The 10,553-nt window shown below is 31.2% G+C and overlaps 2 protein-coding genes across 2 annotated transcripts; one reads left to right on the top strand and one right to left on the bottom strand.

Moving 5' to 3' along the window:
• Positions 1-1,030: 1,030 nt before the first annotated feature.
• Positions 1,031-1,534, bottom strand: LOC115981002 (uncharacterized protein At4g02000-like). The gene has a single exon (XM_031103192.1). The coding sequence runs from the start codon at positions 1,532-1,534 to the stop codon at positions 1,031-1,033; it is 504 nt and encodes a 167-aa protein (XP_030959052.1).
• Positions 1,535-6,297: 4,763 nt separating this feature from the next.
• LOC115982679 (ethylene-responsive transcription factor ERF113-like) lies at positions 6,298-9,949 on the top strand. Its single transcript, XM_031105354.1, has 2 exons — positions 6,298-6,905; positions 8,952-9,949. The coding sequence occupies exons 1-2, from the start codon at positions 6,764-6,766 to the stop codon at positions 9,476-9,478; spliced, it is 669 nt and encodes a 222-aa protein (XP_030961214.1). The 5' UTR covers positions 6,298-6,763; the 3' UTR covers positions 9,479-9,949.
• Positions 9,950-10,553: the final 604 nt, after the last annotated feature.

Below are 10,553 nucleotides of genomic sequence, written 5' to 3'. Positions count from 1 at the left end.
CTATTTGCACTTGCAATTGACCATTTATTTCTGAAATCAAAATTACGCAACACTTGATCTAGCCTTGCATCATCTGTCCATGTCTCGGCTAAAAACACAACAGTAGGATCTTTTGCCTGGATGTAATCTCCAAGCTCCCTCACTGTACGTGGGTTCCTAAGCCCACGACAGTTCCAAACTAAGAGACTCATTGTGATGGGCGGGGTTAATCATCAGCCTTTGCCTTTGTAGAAGAGTTAATCTCAAAGGAAACCATGCGTTTTTTACTTGGTAACCCATTGGGATGGGATAGTTGCTCATGAGTTCTTTTTGTTTGTAGCACTGATACTTCCTTGCCTGTTGTGTTGTTTGTGTCTTTCAGTACAACCTAATTAGGTACACGTTTCCAGGTCCTTTGTTGCTACTTGACTTTTTTTCCTTGCTTCCCAGTTGCATCTGATTGGAGTGTTGCTTGATTTTTGGACCCCTGAGCATGGCAAACCCTAGCCGCCTTTAATTCCTCATTAATTACGTGGCTTAATTGCTCTTTTCTTGTAACCTCAGAATTAGGAGTTGACCTAGAATTTAATTTAGATAAGCCCTCATCAATCTCGGCAAGCTTAGATAGGAAAGGATCCTGGAGCACCAATTCAGTTGGAGAATTACTTGAGATGGCTTCCTTATTAGTGTGCAATAAATCCGGGTTGCAAAAAGAAGGAAATTCATTCCGTGCCTCATTAATTGGTAGGTTATTCTTCAAATTATTCTCACCATTACCCAATGACTTTGCATGAATGTGTTGCTATTCGAAATCATGAGAGCAATAAATTTATCCCTTTGTAAATGATCCCATTGAATGAGTCATTGAAGTCTTGGACTGGATTTTTTCCATGTTAGCCAAACCTCCTTGTGGTGGCTAAACTGCCATGGTGTGTGCTTGAGTTTTCCTTGGAATAGGTAGACACTTTGGAGTAGAAGAAACTCCTTTCGTCTTCTTGAACAATCTTGGGACAGTGACCAAGTTTTTTCTTGTCCGACTAGTAGGAGCAGCTCATAACCAAGAGCCGAATTGCTGATCTTCAACTTTAAGTGACCCTTCACTCTCCAACTGAGTCTCACAATCTCTATCATCATGGTTGAGGTAGCCACACCAGTAGCAGATATTTGGTAGGCGCTCATACTTGAACGATACCCAGCTTTCGTTCCCTTGCCCCAGTGACACCATTCTTCCTTGGCTCAATGGAATAGTAATGTCCACCCTAACCCGGATCCTCATAAAACTACCACCCTCTCCCTTTGTTTTAGACTTTTTGATGACTGTACCAACTTGGCTACAAATCCCCGCTACCACCTTTTGATTCATGAATCTAACCAGAATGTCGTGTACTTGTACCCAAAAGGAAGTGTGATTGAATTGTAACTCTTCAACTACCGTGTCCTTGTCATAGCGTTGCAACACCGTGAGGTGTTTGTCAAAGCTCCAAGGCTCATTCTCGAGAATAGTTTCAACTTCATGCTTGTTGTCAAAAATAAAGAGGACTATGTGATTGTCCATATTCTTGACTTTGAAACCATTTTTTTAATCTCCACAAAGGCTGAAATGTCGAGGCAATAGCTTCCATATTCAGAGCTCGTCTTGTGAAGAATTTTGCTGCAATGATAAATTCTGGCGTGGCCATCTCCTCCTCCAGATCGAAGGTTGGCCCTTCTCTATCCGAAAGTGATAAACCTTTGCAATGGTTTGCTAGTTCATCCATGACTATTGTGTTTCCCCAACCCCGAAAGAAAAATACCACAAACCTTAAGGATAAACTTGTTATCCTAAGGGACACAAGCACGTACAAGTAGGGACAGAAAATTCTACAACATAGGAGAAGCTTTGAAGGGAACCTTCACAAGCGACAGAGAAACATTAGGCTTTCAAAAGGTTCTAGTTTTGGATGCATATTCCTTGGTTACAAAGTGATAGTTAAGTGGTAATTGTATTTTTTTTTTTTTTTTTTTTTTTTTTTTTTTTTTTTTTATCTCTTATGTGTGTTTGAATCTCACATTTTGTCTTTTTAATTATCTTTTTTTTTAAAAAAGGAAAAATATAAAGCCTAAACAAGCCCATTGTAATCCTCTCAAGCTTTTATTAAAAAAAAAAAAAGAAAAAAAGAAAAGAAAAGCGGTCATTGAATTGGATTAATTGGTAGGTGGATACCTTGCCGTTGTGGCACTTGTGGCGTGTTTAGATTGAAATGAAGTGGCGCTGTAACTTGGGATCTAAACGTATTGAGATCCCCCACTTTACTGCCGACTTTTAAATTTCTTCTAATTATGGATGAATTATATATATATAAAAATATATTCATTTACAGATGATAGAAGTTCTTGCTACATAATTTGAAACGCAGTCTCTGCGGAGATATTTGTCTAGTGAGCTCAATAGACTTAAATGATGTATTGTAAAATTAGATTTCTTAAATTTTATCTACCACATTATTTGTCTATAAAATTTTCAGTGCATTTCTCATGATTCATGAATATTGAGTAAAATAGTTGAGACACTATTTTCATATATGTGTGTGTGGAGCTTCAATATTTGTGCAGTCAACATTTTTGTCTAGTTTTGGACCAATATCCAAATGACGTGGAAAGTCCAGTAATAAAAAAAACAAAAAAAATAAAGAAAACATATTGCTTAATCATTTTATACCAATTAAAACTGTAAACAAAAGATCTCAAAAAATGAAGACTGAATTTCAAGATGACGATGTTGCAGATGGAAGTGTACTTTTGCTGGATGGGAGGATATTACAGTTTAATTTTCAGACGACGGAAGGTCTCAAGGCATAAAAATAAATATTTGCTACTGATACAAAAAAAGTTCTAGAAAAATCTAAAATTTAAAGATAGTTTTTGGGGCGGTCTTTTATATTAGTTAACGTAAGGATGACGTAAAGCATGACCTTAAGCTTTTATTAAGTCGAGGAAGTAACTTTACTTGTAGTGGAGGATTTTGTTTTTTTTGGAGACATGATAGAATTTGAAAAAAAATTTCTTTTTATATTAGATTAATACATTAATTAATTTTTGTATGGAGATGATTCAAACCTATGTCCCTTATGTAATGATAATAGATTTTATCAATTGTTTCTCAAAAAAAAAAAAAAAAATTATCAATTAAGCTAAAATTTTGAAACTTATAATAAAAACTATTACATTTTCTATTATTATTAAAACTAGTGTATAGTCTAAACTACTACTACAAAGGTTAGACCATTTTATAATGGTACTTTAGTTATGTAATATATTATAAGTCTGTTTAAAAAACTCTAGACACTACTTTCGTGTTCGTGTGTTTTAATAAATATCACTGTTTCCTCAACAAAAAAAAATGTTTATCCCACATTAGTTGTGTGTGTTAAAGTTTCAGTTCTTATAACCTCAGACTACTACAACAAAGGTTAAGTAATTTTGTAGTAGTACTCTGATTATGTAATATATTATGAGTAAATTTTCAAAACATACATAAAATAAATTTTTTTACCCATTTTATACAATATCATCTAGAAAAATGTTAGAAATCGCATTAATTAACATAATTAGCTTGTAACTCTTTGCATATGCATTGATACACTTAAAGATATATAACAAGATGCATAATATAATTCATATATATATATATATATAATTTAAATACTATTGATAATCATTTTTATATTTTGTTAAATCTTTAAAATATTTTGTAAGGATATTATTAAGTATAAAATGTAAATTGTCCATATATATATTTTTTAAATTATTGTGAAGCACTTTTTTTATTTTTTTTTAAATTTTTACGATTAATTTATTTTAGATTCTTTGGTTTTTGTACTTAATAACTCACTTGGATGAATATTTATGATGTGGTCTCATATTTGATTTTAAAATTAAGAAATAAAACTCTTTAAAAATAAATAATTTATGATATATGACGCAAAATTTGAACTATAATTTGGAATTCTAATTTATAGATATATAGATAAGTTAACATTCAATTCTAATATGTTAAGATGATACATAAAATCATGCTTAAACATTTTCTATAATTAAAGTCAAATAGTTGTGCATGCACAATTACATACTAGCTAATATATAATATATGAGTTAATCATATTAAATGTGATGTAAAATAATGATATGTAGACATCCATGGTTAGCATTAAATTTAAAAATAATAACAACACGTCAAGCATTAAATTTAAAAATATTGTATGTCCATTTTGTTTGGACTCTCTCTCTCTCTCTCTCTCTCTCACAAAAGAAATTACAAAAATCAAGGTATAAGCTTTCACTCTTGTTTTTCTTTTAATTAAGGGTAAAGACACAATTCATAAAACAACGAAAGAGAATATTAACAAACCTCTAGCAATTCACAAATTCATTATAACTTTTCAGGAATAAAAAGGTATTAATTCTTATACTATTGCATCATAAAAACAGCAATTTCAAGGTTTAAAATTTTTATAGATTTGACACGTTAAGTTATAAATCTTATTAGGATGTCAACATCGAACTAAAATCATTCATGCAACTTTCAAATGTTGCCGCGATAAGAATATCAAGCATTGCTGCTTTTGTTGAATAATAAGGCCATTTTACTGACAGAATAAAGGAGCGATAAGGCTAGGTGCGAACAATATTGTTCCTAATTCCTATGGTTAATTTCACCCATGTTACAGTCTAACCTCAACTGATTAAAGAAGTAAAAAATAAAACTAATTTTAGAGATATTAAAAAAATTTATTACATAACTTATACAAATATTTGATATGTTACCAATCACCAAAAAAAAAAAAAAAACATTTATAAAAATAAATACTAAATCTATTATTAATTTTATTACAAAATACTTATAAATTGGGGTAGCAATGAATTTGTTTGGTAATACATCCACAGAAAAATAAATAAGAAATTATTTAAAATACTACCAATTTTTACTATAAAAAACTTATAAATTAATGTAACAATAAATGTAATTGGAGACTTGGAGTCACAACAATATAATAAATAAATATCTTAATTATTATTATGGTTTGTTTTTAAGAGTCAATATTTAAATTTATAAAGTTTATGTAGTAGAATTTGTAATACATGTAGCACCATTCTAATAAATAAATTTCTTTATCACTTCTTTTAGACTAGTGACGCTATAGGAATATTATAAATTTTTACTATCTCAGCATTACAAAATTATGTGTCAATTTAGGCACGTGACAAAAAAGTAATTAAGAAATTTATTTATGGACAAAATTTAGTTATAAAATTGGTTGTAACTTAATGCTACAAACTCACTCAATAAAATAAATATTACTACATATTTTGAAAATCTAACCATTGAATTGTATGTTCTTTACGCTCTTAATACACATGTCAAATTTTGTGTCAATCGGATATTATTTACTATATAATCTATAAGGTTATATTTTATGCATAATTTTAAATTTCAAAAACTTGCAATTTAAAAATTTTATTGATAACATAGTTATTGATTTTTAATTTTCTTGAAATTTTGCAAGTATAGAGGATATAAGAAAAGAATGTAATCCAATGGTGGATTTCTTAAAATTCACCTCCAATAAAAATATATTGAGTAAAGTTGTAACCTAAAATTACAACCAATTTTGTAGTTAAATTTTATTTATTTATTATGTTGTTAATAATGCACCAATTACATACATTTAGTGTACATTTGGAAATTGTTGAAAAATTTTTTTTTGCTTTTTTTTTTTTCAACTTTTAGCAAATAATCTAGATTTTTAAAATATAAAGTTGCTTTTAGCTTTTTATAATACATTTAACATAAAAATTATAGAAAAAAAAAAAACTATATCTTTTTATAAATATTATGTAAATAAGATACCGAAAATAAACAATTTCCAAACAGGACAATTATTACAATTTACAACATCAATTTTTAAGTAAAAGTGGTACTTGTTTTAGCATTTTCCTTCTTCTTTTTTTCATGTTCAAAAGTTGGTCTTTAGAATTACTTTTTTTTTTTTTTTTTTGAAATTTTTATAATATGCTCTTAATCACGTAGTTCAAACCTTTTACCTCTTAGACCTTCAAGCACTTTGTATATAAGGATGTATCAATTAAGTTATAAAACTCTTGACACTATTTGTTTATTAAATTGTTAAAAGTGGAGTTAAAACATATTTATTACCATGTTAGTTTGTAAGTGTTTTATAGAAACATGGACAGTAATGTCCTATAAATATATATATATATATATATATATATATAATAAATAAAAATATATATATATATATAATAAATAAAAAATTCGCCCTACCACTTGTTCAAATGGAGATAAGAGTATTGGACCGTACATACACTTACAAGTAACCCTAGCACAGCTCATATTTCCTTTTTACATAGTAGCTACCAAATATAAGAAGATAAACTCAGAGCACTAACCAATAAAACCCCTTCTATCTTAGCCCTATTTTCACTCTTCTGGTGCCTCCTTCTCTGCTTTCCAAACATTAAAGATCAGCTCTTTGATTCAGTTATTGCTCATCATTTCTTAAATTCTCGAAACGAACAAGGAAAACAAATCTGCATAAGCAGATCATGATCTAATCCCTTAGTACTACAATTATAACATCATTAACATAAACATTAAATCAACTTTTAACAAGGTTGAAAGGTGGATCGGAGGCATGGGAAGCGGCCACTTCCTTCGGAAGCATCGGAGGAGAAAGAGAAAGAGCATGAAGTCCCAGCTTATGCTTCATCTTGGTCAGAAACCGACATGTCTGCCATGGTTTCTGCTCTCACTCAGGTTATAGGCACAGTCGATGATAAGCCAACCCTGGTGCAATCAACCCCATTAGCCATCCAAGAGTGCGCTGTGAAAGAAGAACCTGATTCATCTCAACCGGTTCAAGATCAAGGTACTAAACTTGTTTAGCTTGAGTATTAAGACACTCTTTAAGTTCTACTTGTGTTTGTGTGTGTGTGTGTTTTTTATTTTTATTTTTTCCTTATCTTTTCTGGGGAAAAAAACATTCAAAATAGTTGAAGTTTATGGCTTTTCTTGGGCATTAGATGCGATGTTACTGTTAATCATATGTTTGCTTTTGAAAAAAGGCATAGCCTAGATTGTCAAAATTTTCTGATTTTGCTTCTTTTGTTTGCTCTGGTAACAGTAATACTGTCAAAGATGTCATGATCCATCTCTATCTAAACTTCTTACGGTTCCTTTTTTGTTTTTTTTGTTTTTTTTTTTTCCAATGGAAAAAAAAAAAAATCATCCTTTTACAGAAGGGAAAAAAAAAAATTTGAGTTACTAATCCGATCTTTAATCAAGAATAACGCTGAGTTTTATTAAAAAATAAAAAATAAAAAAAATAACGCTGAGTATTACTCTATCCTTGTAACTTACAAGATACAGACGGGGACATAAAGATTCTTATAATGTAAAAAAATCATATTTTCATGTATTTTATGTACTTTCATTTTAGTCAAGTTCAATGAATCTTACGTGCCGTGAAGAATTCAAACTCTATCTCTAATATCTTTCCCAAATGGAAATGAAAAACATTCTTTTCATGCTTCTCTACCCAACTTTTCATGTGTTTTATTTGAATGAAAAAACTCTTTTTTACTTCTTCCGGACAAGCTAAGCACTAAATTCTGCTAGTCAATTTCTCTCTTCCGTGAGTTACTATCTTTCCTTCCATTTTGCTCTCTTTGACCAATTGACCTTGGACTTTATCCTTTATTTTATTGTAAAGTTTAGGTATGTGCCATATTTTCTAAAGGTTTATAAACACTCAACTTTGTTGCTTTAAGGTTGCCTAACCTTGACAATTTCAGCTAATTGTGGCAGCATGGTTGGTTGATAATAGACGTTTGGGTTGAAATCTTTCCGGGGGTTTGAACACCATCTTCTTTTGCCTACAACTTCAAAATCACTAATTAATCCTATGTATGGATGGGAGGAAATGAAGGGAGAAGAGAGGGAAATATGACTAGAAATTTTTAGTACTAATTACCTTCTCCTTTGATCTCCTTTCGTTCCAAACATACGCGCATTTTTAATTAAATAATAACACCAAAGGAAAAGAAAAATGTCAGAGTTTGTATTCACTTTAATAATTGTCACATTTAAGTAAAAAGGAAAAAAAAAAAAAAATGAACGTCACATGCTTCTTTTATTTTATGAATTTTTCTTACCTATCTGGTGAAATGTAAGTGAAATGAAACAACTTGAATCTAAAATGTACGTCTCAGGTTCTTATAGAACAAAATACAACTGGGGTTTCCTTATTTGAGGCTGGCCTTACTTTTAGTTAGCATTTCGCAAACTAGGTAAAGGCATCATGTGGTTGGGACTTGAAACCACTTTTTAATACTCTTTTATCCTTGGCTAGCAATATTTTATCGTAGGAAAGTGGGGTTCCCCACTTGTATCTTTCTAAATTGTGCGTGCATGAAATTTTATGATACTTTGGAGAGGGGGCGCGGGGATGCATGCATCTTATAATACCAATCAACTAATTAGTAGCTTTACCCTACATGCATCTTGCGCACGCAATGTCTCAAATCATGTATATGACAAGTTATTAGGCAGTTCACACTAGGAAAACATTAAAGTTTAATTACTACAAAATGTTTATAAACTGATGTACTATGAGAGAATGTAATTGGTGAACTTTAATTATGTAAATGCAAGTTTTGAATTACTTTTTATAATTTGTAATATTAATCTGTAAATCTTATTTAGTAAAATTTATAGTATCTTTAATATCATTATTTACATTATTTAGTTATCTGTTATATAAGTTTTAAGAATCAAAAACCATTTATCTGTTGTCTTTGGATATCTTTCCCAGTAGTCATTATGTACTACGTATACCTCAAACCTTATGCATCATGCGTATATCTTATGTCTTATGTATGGCCTTTCTATTCTTTGCATGCATGACTTTGTGAAGAGATTGCAAGAAGAAGGCACTATAGAGGAGTAAGACAACGACCATGGGGAAAATGGGCTGCCGAAATACGTGACCCAAAAAAAGCAGCTCGGGTTTGGCTTGGCACATTTGACACAGCTGAGGATGCAGCCATGGCATATGATAAAGCAGCTCTAAGGTTTAAAGGCACCAAGGCCAAGCTTAACTTTCCTGAAAGAGTTCAAGGGAAGACCGAGTTTGGCTACCTCATGGGTACTCATGGAAATACAAGTGGCGTCTCTCATGGGCAAAATCCTAGCCCAGTTATTCCTCCTCCTCCTTTACCATTTATGTCACAGCAGGAAGCTTTCCCAGGCCTATATCAGTATGCACAACTTCTTTCTAGTACTGATATTGAATTCCCTGGTTACACTTCCAATCTCTTTAACCAAGAATCTTTTGGTTCACAATTTTCATCATCTTCACCCTCATCTACGACCTCGTCACATCAGCAGCAACATCAGGAAGAGCATGGCAAGGACTTTGATTCTAGTAACCCAAGCGAGTAGTATATATATATATCTATATATCTATATGGTATGCAATATGGTTTAAGACATAGATTCATGTATTATCATCCTTTTTGAGTGCTAATATCATTGCTGGCAGCACTTCCCTTCGATTATTTCAGTAAAAAGAAATCTATCCCGGCCCGCAGAATCGACCACGAAATCTGCCACTACATAATCAAGAGCTTCTGAGTATTCTTTTGACATTTTTGGAAGCTCTATTCTGATTTTTTGTATGGGGAGTACATGGATATATATGTAACCCCAAGGACCATCTTCTACATTGTATAATGAGAGAGTATTAGATTTCGGGGGCAACTGTAATAGATTGGGTTCAGTTATTTTTGTTTATTTTGAAGTATCAAGATGTTCATTAATTTTGCTTATATGAAGCAAATGAGATGTATGTGGACATCTTAATTCAAAGTTGAACGAGTGCATTTTTGTCGTTCTTACTATGATATTATAATTTATATGAATGAGTCTAATGTTTTTTATTTCATTATAACATAAGAAATTCCCTTTTGTTTATTTTTTCCCCAAATTTAACGCTGACCGAAGACCGAAGCCAGATCGAGGATTTCTGAAATGTTACATATATTAATAGCATTTGCAAATAAATAAGATTTAATTTGTTGAAAACCTTTAATGGAACTTCAGAAAGTCATACATGAATTGTCAACCTTATGACCCAATTTGGCTGGTCGTCACATGCTTTTCTTATCAACACCAACAGCACATGTCGAGATTTATTCACGGATTTGGGATTGCTGTGAGAGAGAGAAAGGGAGAGAGAGAGAGAGAAATAATTAGTTTAATAACTGTATCATCATTTGAGATTGCTATAGGACCTAGACTTTTTTTTTTTTTTTTGGCACTGCGTTTAGACAGTAGGGAAAAAAAAGGGCTTTAAAGGTGCTTAAAATTATCTACTAAAATTTGTCAATTTGGTAAATTTTGTTAAAAATTTTTCCTCTGTTTCCTTAAAATTAATAAATAATTAGCTGTCAAAAGTCTTGTAGTTTAATGAGTTGACATTTGGCACATTCTGACGTCTCCAACAAATAAATCCATG

The sequence above is a fragment of the Quercus lobata genome, chromosome 3, assembly GCF_001633185.2.
Source record: "Quercus lobata isolate SW786 chromosome 3, ValleyOak3.0 Primary Assembly, whole genome shotgun sequence".
Taxonomy (NCBI): Eukaryota; Viridiplantae; Streptophyta; class Magnoliopsida; order Fagales; family Fagaceae; genus Quercus; species Quercus lobata.
The sequence above is the reverse complement of the archived record's forward strand: the minus strand, read 5'-3'. Positions and strand labels throughout refer to the sequence as shown.

What these genes read in the sequence shown, in the direction of transcription:
- LOC115981002 (XM_031103192.1), bottom strand. Translation starts at nt 1,534, where the DNA reads ATGGACAATCACATAGTCCTCTTTATTTTTGACAACAAGCATGAAGTT.
- LOC115982679 (XM_031105354.1), top strand. Translation starts at nt 6,764, where the DNA reads ATGTCTGCCATGGTTTCTGCTCTCACTCAGGTTATAGGCACAGTCGAT. An exon ending in TCAACCGGTTCAAGATCAAG is followed by an intron (nt 6,906 to 8,951) that starts GTACTAAACTTG and finishes GACTTTGTGAAG; the next exon opens with AGATTGCAAGAAGAAGGCAC.